Source organism: Oryctolagus cuniculus, chromosome 3 (genome assembly GCF_964237555.1).
Source record: "Oryctolagus cuniculus chromosome 3, mOryCun1.1, whole genome shotgun sequence".
Taxonomy (NCBI): domain Eukaryota; kingdom Metazoa; phylum Chordata; class Mammalia; order Lagomorpha; family Leporidae; genus Oryctolagus; species Oryctolagus cuniculus.
In genome coordinates this window covers 72,240,197-72,260,926 of record NC_091434.1, presented here as the reverse complement: position 1 = coordinate 72,260,926, position 20,730 = coordinate 72,240,197, and the positions used below count along the sequence as shown (strand labels likewise).

The window sequence follows — 20,730 nt, the reverse complement described above, 5'->3', positions numbered from 1 at the left end:
CCAGTATTTCACTCCCTTCCCTTTCTAGTTGATGCACATCATCTTAGCCCACCATCATGTGCGCTTCACTTGCTTCTTGAGTACCAGCCCAAGCTTATTAGACTCAACATGAGACAGCCCCTATCAAGTCATCCTTGACCCAGTAATGATGTCTGCACTTTGCATTTCATTGGCTTATATATACCTAGTCCCTACCAACAGGTCATTGACTTACATGTTACTCTCTGAATTCTGTATCTTTCATCTGTTTACAAACTCAAGAGTACAATATCAGATTCATGCAGAGATATACAAAAGATGAGTGGAATGAAATTAAAGGTAAATTTTATTATAAGTTGACAGATGGAAGTGGAACAATTGAGTTGTCTGAGTTTCTTTTTTTTTCTTTTTGATTTTCCTTTTATCCTTCTATAAAAGTTGGATATAATAATTCATTTTAGAATTGGATGATGTGTCCTTTTACCCCTTATTACTCCACAAGTTGGATTTAAAATTATTTCAGAAGATACTCACTGAACTATGTTCAAGGCAGTTTACTACATACTGTGAAAAATATCATAAAGTCTTAAGTGTGCCTATTAAGTAGTGAAATCAATTCCACAAGCCAAGTGGCAAAATTAGACTTAGTACTTCATAAGCCACATTTTCTGGCTTGCAAGAAGAAACAATATGGCTGATAAAAATAATCTGTTTTTAAAAAACAATAGCCATACTCCTGAGAATCAGGAAGAATTAAATGCTTGGTACTGGTAGCACTTCCTGAAGGAATTATTTTCGAGAGCTATTCACAATATGTGTCAAGTGCATTAAGAATGTTCCCTTTTCTCAGGAGTGGGTGGGTGGTGGAGTGGTTAAGATGCCACTTCCGATGACTGCATCCAATATCATAGTGCCCGAGTTCGAGTCCCCACAATTCCAGCTTCCTGTCAACACACACCCTGGGAGGCACAGGTGATGGTTCAAGTCGTTGGGTCCCTGCCATCCACGTAGGAGATGTCTACTTAGTTCCTTGCTCCCAGCTTAGGCCTGGCCAATCTCAGCTGTTGTGAGCATGTGGGGAGTGAACCAGTGGTTAGGAAATTAAGGAAATCTCTCTCACACTCTCTTTTTCTTTGTTTATCAAATAAACAGAAATGAAAGTGAACTTCCCATTTTCAACCAGTGTTCTTCATCTGACCCACAGAAAATAGTTGGAGTAATTGTTTCCCTAGGTCTCCCAAGGTTGGTACTTAAGTAGTACCACTGTGGGTGCAGACAGATGGCAACTCAGTATACCAGGTGGTGTCTGACCATGGCGAAGAATTTTGAGAAATAAATGGCTAGGCAATTTCATTGCTGTGGGGAAATCAGAGAGTGCACTTACACAACCCTTGATGGGCTGAGCCTGTCTCCTGATGCAATCACGAGACACGGTAAACGCGAGACATAGGAGGTTGCTGCTGGCATACCATGGCAGATTGCTTTACAATAAACATGATTTTGTAAGTAGAGGAATACATTCTAAAATAACAATAAAATGTTTGGCACATTAGAGACATAAACAGCAATATAATCGTTTATTATCATTATCAAGTATTACGTATTGCACATAAGAGTAAGTGCCATACCACTGGCAGTGCCATAGGCTGGTTTATAGCAGCATCAACACAAACATGTCAGTAATGCACTGCACTGTGACCTTATGACAGCTGGAATGTCACCAGAGCTATAAATTTTTCAGATCCCTTTTAATCTTATGGGACCATAATATATGCAGGTACTTCAAACAGATCATGGAAAATAGATTTAAAAGAGAAGTGTATTGGGGCAAGCATTTGACACAGCAGTAAAGATGTCCCTTGGGACACCCATATCCCACTATCAAAGTGCCTGGGTTTGAGTTCTTTCTCAGCTCCCAATTCCAGCTTCTTGCTAATGTGCACCCAGGGAAGCAGCAGGTGATAGCTCAAGTGGTTGGGTTCCTGCCACCCATGTGGGGGGCTTGGACTGAGTTCCCACCTCCCAGTTTTGGCCTGGCTCAGGCATGGTTATTGCAGGAATTCGGGAAGTGAATCAGATGATGGGAGATCTGTCTCCCTCTCATACTCTAACTTTCAAATAATTAATTTAAAAAATGTTTACTTTGGTGCCAAAAAAAAAAAAAAAACAGAAAAAGAAAGAAAGAGAGAAATAAAGAAATCCTTATTTGTATGTGGTCCCTCATTGACCAAATGTCAGTATGTGGTACATGACTGTGTATACAATAGATGTCTTAGGACACTAGTGCCTAATTTTCTCCTGAGATCCCTGTTGAAAAAGGTAATTTCATTTCCATAAACTTATCTCGACAAAGCAGTGGGAAAACAAGACACAGATTTCTGTTGAAAATACATTAAAAGTAAATGGGCAGAAATAATTCACCTAGCCAACACTAAAGGAAACACTACATGAATGAATACCCACCTACACTGTGGGGTTTTGGAGACTGATGGTGTGGGAAACTGCTCATGATAAGATTAAGTGACAAGAAGAGGATATCAAAGTTGAATAACTTGACGGCTAACTAGATATTAAAATCGTACATACACTCAGACCTAGACTAAAATGCAGCAGAACGCTAATAGCAGCCATCTTGGGGTGGAAGAATTCTGGATGATTTTTAACTATTTCTTTGTGGACCTTGTGGTTGTAGGATGATGTCTATAAGCATCTGGGGTGCTTGTTAAAATTCAGATACCTGAGTGCCTCCCTATATGTGGAAAATCAGAATCTCTGAATGATGTTAGGTGACTTTTTTCTGAAGTTTCTAGAAAGAGCTTATTTCTTTTATAAGTTTTATGAAAGCAACTGAAATGAAAACGAAGTCCCTCCGAGTCCCTCCTGTAGTACAAGCCTAAGGCCAGGAGAAGGAGTCAAAAAGAACCAGTGGAAAGTGTGAATGATTGGGACGGCTGTTTCCTGGAAACTCTGACCACATTCTCTTCACATGCGCTGTTGTGAAAGCACAAGGGGACCGTCTGAGGTCCTCCAGAGTCTCTTATTTCTCTCTTGCCCATTTTATATAAAAAGAAGATAATAGAAAGCAATAATTCATTAAATGAGATATGGATTTCCCCCTTGCACAGTGGAATTTATTTAAGTCTCTTTTCCTGTGCAAACATAGATCATTTTAATGATTTCCCTGAAATGTAATTAAAGTCTGTTAAACATTACCATCTCCACCCCGGGACACTGGTTACTCTAGCATCAGATCGATGCTCGTGGTTCAGCACAATGCTTTCTCATACTTGGCTTTCGTTCTCTCCCCATCCTTTGCTCATCAGGCTAAGCTCGAACAGCTGATTCTAGATCTTTTTCTATAGGGTAAGAACTTTTTCTTTTTGAAAATTGTCATACTTGAGATTCAAACAACTGAGCAGAATTGGTTTTACATACTGATTAAGAGACACGTCTGTTCTGCCCCAATACGTTTGGTAGGCTACGTGCATCCCTCTGCGTGCATGGGGCTCGTGACTACATTCAAATGGCTGGTGCCTATGATTCTGGAGAAAGACTTAGGTGACTGCCAGCAGAAACAAAGGCATTTGGTGCGCATTAACTTGGAAAAATTGTGCAGCATTTGATGCAACTAAGAGGCACAGGGCTGGCACCGTGGCGCAATAGGTTAATCCTCCACCTGCAGCGCCGGCATCCCGTATGGGTGCTGGTTCAAGTCCCGGCTGCTCCTCTTCCGATCCAGCTCTCTGCTATGGCTTGGGAAAGCAGTAGAAGATGGCCCGAGTGGTTGGGCCCCTGCACCCACATGGGAGACCCAGAAGACGCTCCTGGCTCCTGGCTTCCGATCGGCGTAGTTCCAGCCATTGCAGCCATTTGGGGAGTGAACCAACGGAAGGAAGACCTTTCTCTCTGTCTCTCCCTCTCACTGCCTGTAACTCTACCTCTCAAATGAATAAATAAAATCTTAAAAAAAAAAAAAAAAAAAAAAAAAAAAAAAAAGAGGCACAGCTCCAGGCTTTCAACACAAATATCAGGGCACTTGGCATGAAAATCTTAATTTGGGTGTGGGTTGGGTGTGATTGGCATAGATGTTCACAGTTACTAAGCTTATATACTATTTTGCCTGTAAAAGCAGTGTTAAAGTGACTTCACACTGGTACACAAAATGGGGCATACATGTCCATATCATGGGAGAATATTCAGCCTTTAAAAAGAGGGAAACTTGGCACAGGCTGTCACAATGATGAACTTTGAAGACATTATGCTAAGTGGAATATCCAGACACAAAAGGCAAATACAGTATGAGTCCTTTTACTTATGGCACTTAGAGACAGAAAGAAGGATGGGAGTTGTCAGGGGTTGGGGAGAGAGAAAATACAGAGTGACTATTCTATGGATACAAAGCTTCAGATTTGTAAGATGAAAAAATTGCTGCAGACAGATGACTGTATGGTTGCACAACAGTGTGATATATTTAAAATGTACACTTCTTATGCATTTTATGTTTTTACTTCCACATGTATTCTATGTCATGTCTATTTTGCTGTAATATAAAAATATAAACATTTTCAATTTTTAATGACTACATATCATAGGTGAAATAACACCACAAGGAGGTAGAGGAACACCATGCTGGTTGTGGCCAGGGGTCCCCTGCAGATGAGCCAGGAGAGGCAGAAAGAGGGGACCCAATTACCTGTGTGACTCTCTTCACCCCACCTCCCTCACCGCACCAAAGGCCTTGGTACACAGCTGCCCATCCTCCGCCCTTTACTAATGTTACCCACTGACGCCCCCGAAACCCTCTTCGTGAAAGAGTCTTGCTCAGTGCTCTTTCCTCGGTGGCATGGAGGAGCTGGTGTGATGGGTTGAGAGCAAACAACCTGGCCTTCTCTGGATAAAAGAATGTGAGTCTTGACCTAGACCTTACCAAAGGGTGGGGAGCATGTCTTCAGCACCTGCCACTTCTTTCAAAGCCCAAAGTCAGTGGCAAGAGTCTAATCACCAACATGCCCTAAAATGCGGATGGCTAACAAAGCAATTGCCGTGCCCTCCCGTCTCTAGTCACCCCCTCCCAGCCCAAATCATCAAAGTCTAACGGTGGAATTTTCATCATCCCACACAAAACGGGAGGCTACGTTCCCACCTTTGAACAGTGGACTCCGCCCACCCACCAGGCCCAGTTTTAGGCCAGGATTGTGGGGATTCTGCCTTCCAAGCTGTCTCTTTAAACAGAGGATGTGTGTCTCACCATCCTTGCCCCTGCAGATTCACAGAATATCTTGGAAACACTAGACAATGATTCTAAGATATCGAGGGTCTAAGGACATTTTCAAGCCGTCTCCTGGGTTTTTCTGGGCTGTACTCCCTTTCTCTAGGACTCACGAACATTTCCTCATTGTTTCCATGCTCCCCTTCCTTCCCCTTCTTTGTGAACACAGCCTGTGCCTAATGCCTTATGGGGCAAAAGAGCCAGGGAAAATTAGGAGTTTATCCTTTTTAAAGGGGGGATAACAAGGCAGATGGGCTGTCACGTCTCTCTCCTGCACTGCAGCTGCGGCATGATGGCGTCGAGAGTCAAATCCCGAGAGTTTGTTCAAGCCTTCCTCTCATGTGCCAGTGTTTGGTGGGTGACTTCCGTTTCGCGTGACAACTGGCTGATCCTGCCTCCTTGTCTACCCTTTTCAGAGCATCCTGGAGCTGGAGAAGGAAAGAATTCAGCTTTTGTGCAATAACCTAAACCAGTACAGCCAACACATTTCTCTTTTTGGCCAAACACTGACTGCAGTGAGTAGTGAATATCTCTCCATTTCTGGTGCTTTCTGGGTAAGAACTGACAGGAGATATTGCCCTAGCAACCATGCTCTGCTTTCCTTGGCATTGCAGTGCCACACACAGATTCACTGTGCCATCAGCAAGGTTGATATTGAGAAAGACATCCAGGCTCTGATGGAAGAAACTGCAACGTCGTCCACAGAACCCAAGTCCGAGCTGCTACTAACTGATTACTTTGTAAGTATGGAATGGCTCGAAGTTAACTTAACAGGGAACCTGCCATGTTCTGAGGGATGCACTTTGAAGAAAAGGAAAGCGACTGTAATGGAAATTTTTTTTTTTTTTGGTAAATTAAAATGTTCATTTTTTTTCTAAGTCTGTATAAACGGGGCAGTGGAAATGACTCTGGCATTCTCTGGAAAGGTAGAAGTTTTGGACAGAATATTCATATTCTGTCTTTGTCCATTGTGTGTTGTGATAAAGAACAGACGCTATGTGCTTGTGGTTCGGGAGGCTGAGATGTGCAGCGTCTAGGGGCTGCCTCTGGTGAGGGCCTTCGTCTGGTGTCCTGGTGCTTCACATGCCAAGAGAGAACAAGAAAGGGTCAAACTATAGCAAACCCACTCATGTGATGATGAAGCCGCTCCTACAACATCAACCCCCCAGGTTTAATCACCTGACCACCTCGTACAGGTCCTGCCCCCCTTAGCACTGCTGCAATGATGACTGAGTTTCCAACACATGAACTCTGGGAGATAAATTCAATCCACAGCAGTCTTCTCGAAGGGTAATGCCAGGCAGACACATTTCATGATTTAGAAACAATTATTTTATAGCACATGGCACCTGTATTCGTGGTCTACACAAATAGCAATGTAATGAACTAGCTCCAAACTTAAGGGCTTAAAAACGAACATTTATTATCTCATGGTGTATGTGGGTCAGGATTCCAGGCATGGTGTAGCTGGGTGCCTCGGAGCCGTGCCCAAGGCTACAGAAAAGGTGTCAGCCAAGATGGCAGACATCTCAAGGCCTTCCTGGGAGAGAACCCACTCTCAAGGTCACTCATATGACTTTGCCAGGATTCTGGCTCTCTATCTGTTGGCAACATTTTCTTCCATGTGGGTCTCTCTCTCTCTTTCACAACACGGCAGCCTGCTTCTCCCAGAATAAGTGATCCAAGAGAGTCTGAGTGCCCAGGAAGGCGTCATAATCTTCCACAAGCTACAGTGGCATATCATCCACTTGCTAGAAGCAAGTCAGCAAGTGTTCAGGGAGAGGAGACTACACGAAGGCAGCACTAGGGGTGGGAATCAGCATTTTCCATGCTCTCTTCTCTTCACACACTTGGCTGGACCAAGTTGCCTGGAGCTTGTTTTGAGAGTGTTTGGGTGGCTCAATAAAGGAATAAAATTCCTTTCTGGAAATTGATCAGCGTCCCTGGACAGAGCCACATATGCTGCTTCTTGTAGTCTTAATCATAGTGTTTGAGTGTAAGAGCTGATCCCTAATCAGCAAAATTTGCAGAATGAATTTCTGCGAGCTCTTCCCCGGGCCCTCTGTTCTGTTGAATTCAGATTTCCAGGGCCCTGACTGGGGTGCGCTGGGAAGGGATCTCCTCCCTCTCTGAAAAGTAGAACCAGCCCACTCATCTGCCCTCCCTTGGGATTAAACCACCTGAAGTCGCCATCCTGGCCACCTGCTTGGGAACAAGAGATGAGGGGGAAGGGAGAGCTGGTTTGACTGGGCACAGCAACGAATCCCGATGGACTTTCCCCTTCCCCACCCTCCAGACAGCAGCAAATGATCAACTATTTTTGAAACTGTCTTTTGTTCCTCCTCTAGCAAAGGCAAAGTATATCAACAACAACAACAACAAAAAGTCTGTTTAAAGCAGAAACTAAGGTAGAGATAGATGGGAATGAAAAGGAATATCGGATTACCCGAGGAAAGTCTCTTTGTTTTCTTCCAAACAGCATTGGTGAGCCCTGAAAAGGGAAAATATGCGATTACAACGCATCTACTACTTCTTCAAAAGATAATGAAAATGCCCCTCTTGATAAGCTGCCAATCAATAAGGCTCATTTTCCTTGGTTCTACTGAAATGATACGAAGCAGCCACAGTGATACATCTTTAATCCACCTGCACATGGGAATTTCTGATTTCTGTGGAATGTCAGTGCATTAGAACTCCCAACCACGTGTCTGTGGTTTAAGAGAAAGGACCATGTCTCTAAAGGAGTGAATAGAGTGTTCTTGATATCCTTAGAGCAAAGCACCACACTGTCTGACTTCATGGTCTTTGGCAGTAAGTGTATACTGGCTTGTAGTCAGTACTATGCAATCTACAAGGCCCAGGCAAGATAGGTGAACAATATGAAGAGAAAAAGTGGAGGACTGGTGACCAACGTGAAAATATTTATAAGGATACTGTAAATGTCAAGTTCAAAAGATTGTGCCTGTAGTTTTATATGCCTTTTCCCTAACAAATCTTTGGAAGGGAAGGATGAATTTAATAAAGTTAAACAATGATAGTATACCCCCTCCTCCAGTTGATCCAGAGTTAATCTATGCCTGGAAATATTTGTTTAAACAACAGGTATCCTAAAGAAATCCTATGAAGTCTTGGGTTTGCACATGAGCTAGAGTTATGTTTCGTATTTCTCCAACACAGAAGGATTTAGGATTGGAGAAAGGCATCTTTGCAATCAGCGAGAGCTCAGCTGTGAGCAGATACATGAAGGAGTGGTAGACTCTTTGGGGTCACAGTCCTGGAATTGAGTTTCAGGAATGCACACCTACTAGCTCTTTCAACTCGGACCTTCTTTGTTTCTCTGTGTCATAAGATATGGAGAAATTAAAATGAACCATATAGAGTTATTGTGAAAATTGCATGTAATAAAGGATACAGAGAACCTTTTACAGTGCACAAAATGGTTTTATCTATATGTTACTGTATAGAGGCTACTCCCTGCCCTAAAGTTCACACTACCCTCTCTTCACGAGGATCTCTCTAAAGCGTCTCTCTACCAGCACTCAGGATCCTCGTTTTTCTGGTTCCTTATCAGAGAAGCTGGCCTCCTCCGCGTTCTTCCTGCAGTATCAATTTCCCCTTTACCGCATGGGTTTCCGTCCCTCTGTTATATTCATGGTAGACCACCTCCCAACCCCATTTTTTTCTTTTTTTCCATTCAAGCCTTGAAATATTGCACATAAAAACTCAGATATCATTAATGAGTTCTTACACCTACATGATTAAATCCTTTCTTCAGCCCTAAACTACTGAGACAACTACTTCTATTGTTATCACTCAAACAACTGATCTATTGATCATTTATGATACATGTGAGTGCTCCCCCGTCCTTTGCTTGTGCCATTTCTCCTGCCAGCAGTGCCGTGTGCCCTCTTTTCACTTGTCTGGAAAATCCTGCTGAAGTCTTCCAGCATTCTAGAAGCTCTCCTCTGTCCCTGTCTTTCAAGTCTGCACCATCCATGGATGTATGAGGCCTTCTGTTGCAAGTTCAAGACCTAATGAAATTATAAACCTATTGTGAGCAGAGCAGGTGTTTTAGCTCACATGTTCCCAGTACCAAGCGCCCACACTGAACTCAGTACAATTTGTTCTGTTCCTGAAGAAGTCCTTCCCTGAGTCATGTATGTGATATTGCCTTTGAGCCTTGAAAGGACTCTAACTTGAAAAAAGTGAAATAGGAAACAATGAGATTCTAATCCACAGATGACCAAGAATCTGAAATAACTATAAAAACACTCAGCCTCCAAGAATCATTTGATCGGTTGAAGAAAGTGCTTAACCATGTTCTCTGAAGATGTGAGCCAGGAGGCGGTTTCTTAATAAGGACTAGAACAGATAGAAAAAATGTGCATAAAACCAAAGATTATCTTCTTTTATTTTAAACTTCTTTTCTTCCATAGAAGTAAAATTAAAGGCAGTCTGTGAAAGTCAGTGCAACTGGGACTGCCAACTTCTGCTTTTTCCCCTGAAGCTGTTTAATAGCCTTTTATTTTCCTAAAGGAAGAAGATCCCAACAATGCAATGAATAAAGAGAGACGGAAATCTCTAATAAAACCAAAATTGTCGAGACTGGAAAGAGACATTGAAAAAGCCTCAAGAGACAAAGAAGGTGTGTAGTGATCTCTTTGAATGGCCCCAGTAAGGGAGAGTATCATACTCAGAGGTTTCATTCAGAGCTAAGGTTAATGTGCTTTTGTTGACCTGGGCAAGGATCATCTCATTTAAACAACCTTATCCTACCTTGTGTGATTAAAGAAAAATAAAAAAGAAGAGAAAGCAGGAAATGTAAAATGACATGTTGGTCTATTTGTGAGAAATAAATAAGTACTATACTACCATTTCCTGAAATGCAGTGTTCCACTGTGTTTCTGAAATTGGCTGGAATGAGAGACCATTTGTTTGCTTTAAAGCATGGTAAGCCTATCCACAGGAACTGTGTGGGTTTTTTGTTTGTTCCTTTTTACTGAATCTCAAAACAATGTGCAGATCATTTACATTCAAATCTACCCATAGAAATTAGGTTTGATTCAACATGAATAAGCCCTAAAGCAACGCAGGTGATAAAAATGACTCCACAGTGATGATTCTGATCTGCATAGCTGGTTTGCTGTGGCCCACAATAATTCAATGCCATGTAATATTGGATAGGAAACCCAAGTGTTTAATGATGTGAATACCATAATGAGGAAGATACTAACATTACGTGTTAGTTAGGGATCATGGCAATGGTTCAACTGAAATAAATTCAAAATCTCATGTTGAAAAATAATAAGACATTTAGGCACAAGTATTTTCAATGAACAGTGAGTTCCACTATCATTATTCATTCTGAAAAGCGTAGTAACAACCACATATAGAAACTCCTGCCCCAGCATTTGGGTTGGATTCTGGGTTTAGGCTCCCTTAGGGGGTGACTGACTCCTAGCTGTGTCCTACCAGGGCAGGATGGAAGGTCACTGAGAACATGATTTCATTTTCAGGCCTGGAACGAATGCTTAATGTATACTCTAGCAACTCTTCCTTCTCCGATGCAAAGAGCCAGAAAGACACAGCAGCGTTAATGGATGAGGTAAATATTTATAGAGCACATGTAGTGATGAAAGGATTATTTTTAGAATACTTGTTCTCTGGCCCATATGCCTTCTGTTTGCCTTTCCTTTCTCATGACATAGAACAATCTAGACAGAGAGCCCACAGATCAGCTTCTTCGTAAGCAGTTGGAGGGATCTGGAAAAAAATCCAGCTTACTAGAAATTTTTGCTTTAGTGTCTTCTTGAGGGCACTAGGAAAAAAGAATTGTCTCCAAATTAGAGTTATTCCTTAAGGGTCTGCAAACCATGAGCACTTTAAGAAAAGTAACTGTAATTGCAAGGTTTTTTTCACAAAGACCTGCAGATTTAACTCTGCTGGTTCCAGAGACCTGGGATAACTAGTTTTCTCATTTGCAAAATGGGTTTATCAATATCTTCACCATAGGGCTTTGGAAAGGATGAAGCATTGTTTAGAAAATGCTAGCAAAGTGCTCAGAGGAGGAGCTCCAAAACTAATGCAGATGGTCCCCAATTAACGATGGTTTGACTTAATGATTTTCTGACTTTATGTGACAGTGTACCTGTTCAACTACTGCTTTTCACTCGCTACTCAGTAAGTTACTTGAGATATTCAACACCTTACTATAAAATAAGCTTCAGCAGGACGATTTTGCCTAATGGTAGGCTAATATAAGTGTTCTGGGTGTGTTTAAGATAGGCGGGGCTAGGCTATGATGTCCAGCAGGTTAGATGTCTTCTTGAGACATGTTCGGCTCACGTGCGTTTATCAGGATATAAGTTCAGAAGCATCTTTCCCATTAAGATGCTATTTTCCAGTTGATATCAGGGTCCTTGGAGAGTCACAGGAGAAAGGGAAGATGTGGCCACACAGAAGGAAGAAGGCAGCCTGGGGTGTGAGAGCAAAGCTTCAGAGGGTGCAAGGATTAACTTTAGAGGCAAGGGTCTCAGGTGGGCTAAGGCCGGGGAGAGGAGATGGTCCGAGAAGGGCAGGGGCTGAGCCTACTGGTCTTTTTGCTGAGACCTCAGACTCCAGTAGCCCTGACATTCCTGGGATGATGGACATTCTAGCCACTTTGGAATAATAACATCAAATGGGCAGTTAGCAGAATATCCATTGATTTCATGTTGCCCATGGAAAGCTTCTTAACTTCTTTCTTATTTCATTGTCTTTTGGTGCCTCGAGTGCAGTAGTTGAATCAATAATGTTGGCAAGACAAGATATATGACAAGTCACTGTGAAAACTGGAGACATTTAGATTAGATATTGTCTTCAGATATCAGAAGCAGTGCCACAAAGAAGAGGAATTGAATTCAATCTATCTATAATGCTTGCAAATGCATCAGCCGCTAATGGCAGGAGTGAGGGAGTTTTTGTCTTAATCTGAGGTATGACAGGGATTCTGTCCATGGCTGTGACCCCCTAGCAGGGACACTAGGGTTAGGACTCCCCGTGCTGAAGTAGTAAAGAAAGGGATAATGAAGAGGGTTGGGTAAGCAGGACCCTTCCAATGTTCAGATTTTGTTAGTTGGTTTACCCTATTGAACACAACCTGACAAAGAAGTAACTATAAAGTGTCTAGTTCAGGGTCAACCCAAGAACAGGAAGAGACTGCAAGTTTGTGTGCATGTCTGTGTGAGCTGAACATGTGCATGTCTAGATCTCTCTGCTATTCTGAAAGTCATCCTGATGTCCCCCTTCCATAGCCAGTAGCGCTCTGGTTTTCTGGAAGTTTACTCACATGGCAAAATGATGTATCCACAGAACAATCTGAAACTGGACCTTCTGCAAGCAAATTCCTATAAACTTTCATCTGTATTGGCAGAACTGGAGCAAAGACCTAAGCCCAGCCATCCCTGTAGTAACTGCATCTTCAAATGGAAAGAAAAGGTGAAAGTGAAGAGATTTATATATTTTTTTATTTTTATTTTTTATTTTATTTTTTTTGACAGGCAGAGTGGACAGTGAGAGAGAGAGACAGAGAGAAAGGTCTTCCTTTGCCGTTGGTTCACCCTCCAATGGCCGCCGCGGCCGGCGCGCTGCGGCCAGTGCACCGCGCTGATCCGATGGCAGGAGCCAGGAGCCAGGTGCTTTTCCTGGTCTCCCATGGGGTGCAGGGCCCAAGCACTTGGGCCATCCTCCACTGCACTCCCTGGCCACAGCAGAGGGCTGGCCTGGAAGAGGGGCAACCGGGACAGAATCCGGCGCCCCGACCGGGACTAGAACCCGGTGTGCCGGCGCCGCTAGGCGGAGGATTAGCCTAGTGAGCCGCGGCGCCGGCCGAGATTTATAATTTTTTGATTGGGTTTGCTGGGCACAGTGGCTCAAAGTACCACCAGGGCAAATATGTTTTGGGGACTGTATGTGCTATTTGTTCCAAATCCTAATTGAGAATTTTTAAAAAGAATTTTTTCAATAACATGTATTAATTGCATATATTTTTTGGGTACTGTATGATATTTCAATACATGTGTGTAGTGTGTACAGATCAAATTCAGGGAAATTGGTATGGCCATCTCCTTATCATTTCTGCAGGTATACAGAGATACAATTAGCTTTTCTAACTGACTTTGTATCCAGTATCTTAGTAAATTTACTTACTGAGTCTAGCCATTTGTCTGGAAATACCTTTAGATTTTTTAATGTACAATTCATGTTATATATGAATATTCATGATTTTGGTTCCTCATCTTAAATCCTTATGACTCTGATATCTAATTCTTGCCTCTCTGCTCTGTCCAGAGCTTGTGACAACTGCATAATTTTAAGATAAATTTATTTTTATTCCTTCTGAGCACAATAACACAAGCTGAACACAATACATTCTCTGTAGAATAAATTACTGAGGAGTAAACACACCTTGGAATCCTTCTTCCTCATTGTTTCTTAACTTTATCCTTTGAATTGGCTTTTATAGTAAAATTTCTATGTAATGGAAATGTAACTGAAATTGTAAGTTTCTGGTATATTGATTAGAGTTTAAGGTGTTTAACATAGTGCAGAGCGTGGGTAATCGGTGAGCACAATTTTTAAAATTCACACCCGCCTATTTTTCCAGTGTTTGCACTCTAAAGGAATTGATGGTGAGCAGGTGAATGCTCGAGAGTAGCTCTTGCTTGTAGCTGTTTTCCATTCATAACCAGAGGGGGCGCTGTAACCAACTTGTGATGAAAGGACAGTTTTCTTTCTTTCTTTTTTTTTGAAAATTTTTTTAAATTTTATTTAATAAATATAAATTTCCAAAGTGCAGCTTTTGGATTACAGTGGCTCCCCTGCCCCCATAACCTCCCTCCCACCCGCAACCCTCCCATCTCCTGCTCCCTCTCCCATCCCATTCACATCAAGATTCATTTTCAATTATCTTTATATACAGAAGATCAATTTAGTATATACTAAGTAAAGATTTCAACAGTTTGTACCCACACAGAAACCCAAAGTGCAAATTACTGTTTGGGTACTAGTTATACCATTAATTCACATAGTACAACACATTAAGGACAGAGATCCTACATGGGGAGTAAGTGCACAGTGACTCCTGTTATTGATTTAACAATTGACACTCTTGTTTATGGCATCAGTAATCACCCTAGGCTCTTGTCATGAGTTGCCAAGGCTGTGGAAGCCTTTTGAGTACACAAATTCAGATCTTATTTAGACAACGTCATAGTCAAAATGGAAGTTCTCTCCTCCCTTCAGAAAAAAAGTACCTCCTTCTTTGATAGTCCATTCTTTCTACTGGGATCTCACTCGCAGATCCTTCATTTAGGGTTTTTTGTTTTGTTTTGTTTTGTTTTGTTTTTTTGTTTGCTTGTTTTTTGTTTTTGCCAGAGTGTCTTGGCTTTCCACGCCTAAAATACTCTCATGGGCTTTGTAGCCAGATCTGAATGCCTTAAGGGCTGATTCTGAGGCCAGAGTGCTGTTTAGGACATCTGCCATTCTATGAGTCTGCTGTGTATCCCACTTCCCATGTTGGATCATTCTCTCCTTTTTATCAGTTAGTATTAGCAGACACTAGTCTTGTTTATGTGATCCCTTTGACTCTTAATCCTATCATTACGATCAGTTATGAACTGAAGCTGATCACTTTGACTAGTGAGATGGCATTGGTACATGCCACCTTGATGGGATTGAACTGGAATCCCCTGGCATGTTTCTAACTCTACCATTTGGGGCAAGTCCAATTGAGCATGTGCCGAGGGACAGTTTTCTTTCTAAGAGGCTCAGGAGTTCTAAAACGGTTTCAGTCATTTAGAGCTAGGATAATTTCACTTGCATTAAGCCAATTAAAATTGAACTTGTGTAATTAGTACAAGATCAAATCAAGAGCAGAAAGAGACTAGGGGTTAAGCAGCAGTCTTTATTTTTATATGCAAATAGCCTAGAATATTTTTCATGGGTAATTCATAGAAGTAATGTTATGAATATTATTATTTGGCTTAGACATACAAGACAGAACTGGAAATATAGGTTATACAATACATCAAATTGTATCCTGAAATTCTGAATTTTGAAAATATGGAGGCTTCAGAAACAAAGCTTAATCATGGTAGAGCTTAGGAATGTACTGAATAATTTATTTCTACAACGCCCCCTCCATTAGAAAAAAAAAATTGCAGGGGAAAACAGCTACAAAGTTACTTTTCATGAATACTTATGATATTAGTGCTGCTTAAAATGATTTCTTTCTCACTATTTGAACAGGAGCATATGCACAGTTACGTAAAGCTCTCTCGGCCTACTTTGACGAAGAGGTTGGAGAATGCCGTGAGCCGGGCATCTGCTGGCGGGCAGAACCACCCAAGCTCTTCATCTGCAGGTAACCCACTGCCCAGAATAACTAGGCGCTCTCACCTATATTTGCTCAAAAAAACCCTGCATTTCAGCTGAGACTGATTAATCTAACAGAATCTGCAGCTTCATGTACAAATGCAACGCACTAAGTGGGAAGGCGTCCAGGAGCGTGCAGGTTGGGGCAAGCATTTTATCTTAGGAGAAGTCAGAGCAGAGGCGGTGTCAGAAGGCTGGCTCCCCTTCGTTCGAGCAGCCTGCAGCTGCTATCCACACAGTCACCTCTAATCCACAGTGAAGAGCTCAGCAGCCGTCTCAGTCTCCTACAAACTTCCATGGAAATTCTGTCCTCCTTGCAAGAAAGATGGTGACCCAGGTGGTTTTTCTGGGCCACTTTTGGGCTTGGAACTCATGATCTCCCAGCCCCTTTATTCAGCAGTCTGCCTTCAGTCATTCGCCTTCCCAACCTACTGCACTTCACCTTTCAACGCATAAGCACACAAATTTGCTCATGCCACTCATTGTCCACTGTTCAGCTTGTGGCTACCATAATCTCAACTCCCTAATTTCTTGATCAGAAATTGGGAAAAAAGTGTTTCAATAAATAAATAAAACAAGTATTTCAATACATAAAAATAAAATAAATTCTAAAAAGGGCATTACGGCCCACACAATGTATTCGAGTCACTGTTGCATTGTTTGAAAACAGTTCCACAAGCACCAAAGGATGATGATAAGAAGTTCATGCTCCAAATCTCCCTTCCGGAGTAAAACTAGTGTGTGTGCCCCTACCTGAACAGCAAAACTGGTGTATGTTTTTCCATGCAAGCACCGTAACTATTATCTAACTGACCAAGCTCATGTAATTTTAAATGGTCATCTTTACTATTATGACAATAACTTTTTCTCCAGACTTATTATTTCCTGTATGATGACTTTTGGTTATATAATATACACATTCTAATACACACACACGTACATATATATACTAGACATAATAGGTGCATCAAAAATGGTGAATCAACAAATGCCTATCAGGTAAAATTATAAACCTTGCTTTTGAGAACAGTTTAATACAGTTAAACTCTGCAGCATGTTTACTAATCCACTGTAATCCAACTTTCAGCCTCTGTTGTGGCCCCGCCCGGCAAGAGTCTTGGCAAGGCTTTATATTCTTTCCAAGCCAGGCAAGACGATGAATTGAGTCTGGTAAAAGGTAAGAATCATTCTCAATTATTTTATTTGCCTTCCATTGTTGATCTGACATGAATAACACCTTGTCTTAGCATGGCAGCCTTATGGTACCACATCAAGGCAAAGCAGGTGAGGCCTATGACCACCCCTCTTAGAAGATCAAGATACAGCACATGAAACACTGAAGCTCACTGGTACCAGCTGCCCCTGACTTGTGTTTACTGCATGCAGGGCATTGTTGCAAGGTGTTGCACTTGTTCTCACTCTCACTTTATAAGCTGAGAGACTGGGGCACAGAAATGTTAAGTTCTTGCACTTTGGCTAAAGGCAGTGGTGGCGCTGGATTTGAACTGAGAAACTTAGTTATGCTCGTACTCACAGTGCCACTGGGGTGGAGTGCCAGCAATGGGCCGGGGATGTAGCCCCACCTTTGTACTTTTTGGCAGCTAGCATACAGGGAAGGGACTTCTGACAGTGTAGAGCAAGCTCTAGAACAGATCAACTGGCACTCAGCTTAACATTCGGTCCACTTAGCTCTCAGGAACGGGCTGTATGGACAGCCTAAAGAATCAGAACCCCTTCTTCATGCCAAGGATTTTTATTTAACAAGGAAAAGGGTTATGTTACAGATTATATAAACCTCAGTATTAAACAAGAAAACCTCAGTATTAAACAAGAAAAAGTCTATAACCTCAGCTTTCTTTTTTTTTTTTTTTTAAGATTCTATCTATTTGTTTATTTGAAAGGCAGAGTCACAGAGAGGCAGAGGCAGATGCAAAGAGAGAGAGGTCTTCTATCTGCTGGTTCACTCCCCAGATGGCTGCAATAGCTGGAGCTGAGCCAATCTGAAACCAGGAGCCAGGAGCCTCTCCCGGGTCTCCCACATGGGTGCAGGGACCCAAGGACTTGGGCCATCTTCTACTGCTTTCCCAGGGCACAGCAGAGAGCTGGATCGGAATTGGGGCAGCCGGGACTCGAACCAGCGCCCATACGGGATGCCAGCATTACAGACCAGGGCTTTAACCACAGCGCCAGCCCCGACCTCAACTTTCTTTTGGTGTCCTGTTAGCAAGCACATTTGGACACTGACGAACTAGAAATGGAAGGATCTTTACGAGTTGTGTTGTAGGAGAAAAGGCCATGTGACCAGCATGAGACTCTCAGAGCCCACGGCAAATCAAGATGAACTTGCAGCCCAGCAACAAGGAGGCCGCCCACTTGGTACTGCTTGGGGCTGCTTCCTTCTCAGGGCCCATCACATTTCTCTAGGAAATCACTTTTCCTTGTCTTGGAAATAAAAAGTGCATCTCCCAGATGCTACCGAGGACTGGGGGTCCTGTGTTGAAGTTAACATAGTTCACAACAAATTGATGATCTCGTTTGTTTTTAGTTCTCTCTGGGTTGCAGAGCCCACTTATACTTTAAGTACTTTCTTGAAATGAAACATGACATTGGAGGCTTAGGGAAGTTGGCAAGACAATTTCAAATCACTGTGCATTTTAATGGATTTTGTCAATCTACTGACTCGAGGGAACTCATTAGAGGGAGAGCTTAGACTGAGACTGACCCTAAGAAACCAAGTGGTGATTTATGAGAAAGAAAAGACAGACAGTAGCTTAACAGTCTTCTTCAGTGTGGGTGGAGGTGGGGGTGGGGGTGGGAAATGCAGGGAGAAAGAATGAAAGAAAGAGTGGAAGATTCCCTCAGGGTGCTGTTAAAGAAAATGAAGCTTTGGTGGCTCCGTGGTTAGGGCGCTGCTGGCAATGCCTGTATCCCAAGTCAGCATGCCCGGGTTGGAGCCCTGGCACCACTTCCCGTTCCAGCTCCCTGCCAGGTGCGCTCTGTAAGGCAGCAGGTGATGGCACAAGTGCCTGGGACCCTGCCATCCATGGGAGAGGCTGGGATGGAGCTCCTGGCCGGTCCCTGGCTTTGGCCTGGCCCAGCACTGGCTCTTGCAGTCATTTTGAGAGAGAATCAGTGGGTGAAAGATTCCGTCTCTCTATCTCTTTCTGTCTTCCAAATAATTAAAAAGAAATAAAACTTCAAAAAGGAAGTCTGAAGAAAGAAAATGTTACTATTTTTTAAAATTTATTTTCATCTTATTTGAAAGAGAGAGACAAGCAGAGAGAGATCTTCCATCTGCTGGTGCACTTCCCAGATGCCCCCAGCAGCCGGGAATGGGCCAGGAAAAGAGCCAGGAGCCCAGAACTCAGTCCAGGGCTCCTACACGGGTGGCAGAGCCCCAAGCACTTGAGCTATCTCTGCTGCCTGCCAGTGCACGCGCAGACAGGAAGCTGACGGCAAGCAGAACAGCCAGGATTTGAATCATGCACTCTGATACGGGATGCAGGCATCCTAAGAAGCAACTGAACCGCCGTGCCCCATGTTTGTCCCATAAATGTTTCCATTTTGTTGTATAAGAAGTGCCCAGGGAGAAAGGACTCCCTTTTTGTCTCTTTCTCTAAACAGGGGCTAGCTAAATGATTTGGGGCATCAGGTTACGATTTAGGGTTATTAGTACTAGAATGACATTTCTAAACAATTGCAGAATTAAACAAGAGCTGTGTTTCTTTGCAATTCCATTTATGCAAATCACTGCTTTGAAAATGTATTGTCTTCAAATTGATGTTTTATTAAAAAGGGCTGGCACTGTGGCATAGTGGGTAAAGCCACTGCCTGCGATGCTGGCATCCCAAATGGGCACCAGTTCAAGTCCCAGCTGTTCCATTTCCAATCCAGCTTTCTGCTAATGCACCTGGGAAAGCAGTGGAAGATAGCCCAAGTGTTTGGGACCCTGCACCTACCTTGGAGACCCAGAAGAAGCTCCCAGCTCCTGGCTTCAGTCTAGTCCAGTGCTCGCTCACTCTCTCTCTCTCTCTCTCTCTGCAACTCTGCCTCTCAAATAAATAAAATAAATCTTTTTAAAAAGTTAATAAAATTGACGAATGGGAAGTTATATTTCTGAGCCAAGCTGTTAGAATTTTGGACTGTGAAGCCAGTTATAATGGAGAGACGCTGTCTTGACCTTAACAACAGATTCTTAGCAAAGACATACCCTCAGGAGTCAGCATTCCAAACTATCGCAGCCACCAGCTTGTGAAACCCTTAATGTACAGACGCAAACACAGAGTTTGGTTACAACCTCTCCACTATATAGAAAGTGAGTCAGGCAGCCAGAGAGGGACATGTGGCCCAACAAGATTCTGCTGTTAAGCAAACTCTTCATGGCATGACTCAGTTGTCCATTATCTTGGTCTGTGTTGTATCCCCTGGCGTAGGCCTGGCTCATACAGGGATGTCCAATACCTTTTGCTTCACGTGACTCAAGTGCAGAAAATGCTTCTGCCAAGTCCCTTCTTGAAAGCAGAATGTCCCGAAAACTCAGGCTGAGACTGAAATTGCCGAGACACATTTGTCTGAGCAGATGTGGATTTTTGCAGGTGACATCGTGATTATACATGAGAAAAAGGAAGAAGGATGGTGGTTCGGATCCTTAAATGAGAAAAAGGGCCATTTTCCTGCGGCTTACGTGGAGGAGCTACCGTCAAGTGCTGGGAACATGGCAACGCAGACATGAAACAAGATTCTGAACATGCTGCCTTCCACGCTCTGTAAATTACGTGACGCAAATACAGATAAAATGCTGTTATCTTTACAATTGTGTCTGTTTAAATGGGTGATGGAGCCCTGCCTGCACGTCCCAGCACTTTGCACTTGTGGGTATTTGAGGAGTTGCATAACAGAGGGGTGGGTGGAGGGGGTGAAGAGGCTCTTGGTTCCTGGAATCTTGAATTCTCAGAGACCCTAAAGATGATCAGTACAATGCCCGGTGTCATGGAGAACAAGACCAAGGCCAGGGTGGGTTCAGCCGCTTGCCTGAAGTCACACAGTTATCTGGTGGCACACCAGTGACT

The 20,730-nt window shown here is 42.8% G+C and overlaps 1 protein-coding gene across 2 annotated transcripts in view; it reads left to right on the top strand.

Annotated features, from left to right (window-relative positions):
* Nucleotides 1–20,474, top strand: part of NOSTRIN (nitric oxide synthase trafficking) — a 58,920-nt gene extending 38,446 nt beyond the window's left edge. For both annotated transcript variants that reach the window (XM_070070729.1, XM_008258703.4), the window contains 8 exons: nt 5,665–5,763; nt 5,863–5,988; nt 9,785–9,893; nt 10,765–10,853; nt 12,599–12,724; nt 15,536–15,650; nt 16,749–16,838; nt 20,257–20,474. In XM_070070729.1, coding sequence (XP_069926830.1) covers nt 5,665–5,763; nt 5,863–5,988; nt 9,785–9,893; nt 10,765–10,853; nt 12,599–12,724; nt 15,536–15,650; nt 16,749–16,838; nt 20,257–20,393 — 891 coding nt within the window. In that variant the 3' untranslated portion in view covers nt 20,394–20,474. The remainder of the gene's footprint in view (nt 1–5,664; nt 5,764–5,862; nt 5,989–9,784; nt 9,894–10,764; nt 10,854–12,598; nt 12,725–15,535; nt 15,651–16,748; nt 16,839–20,256) is intronic.
* The last annotated feature ends 256 nt before the right edge of the window (nt 20,475–20,730 follow it).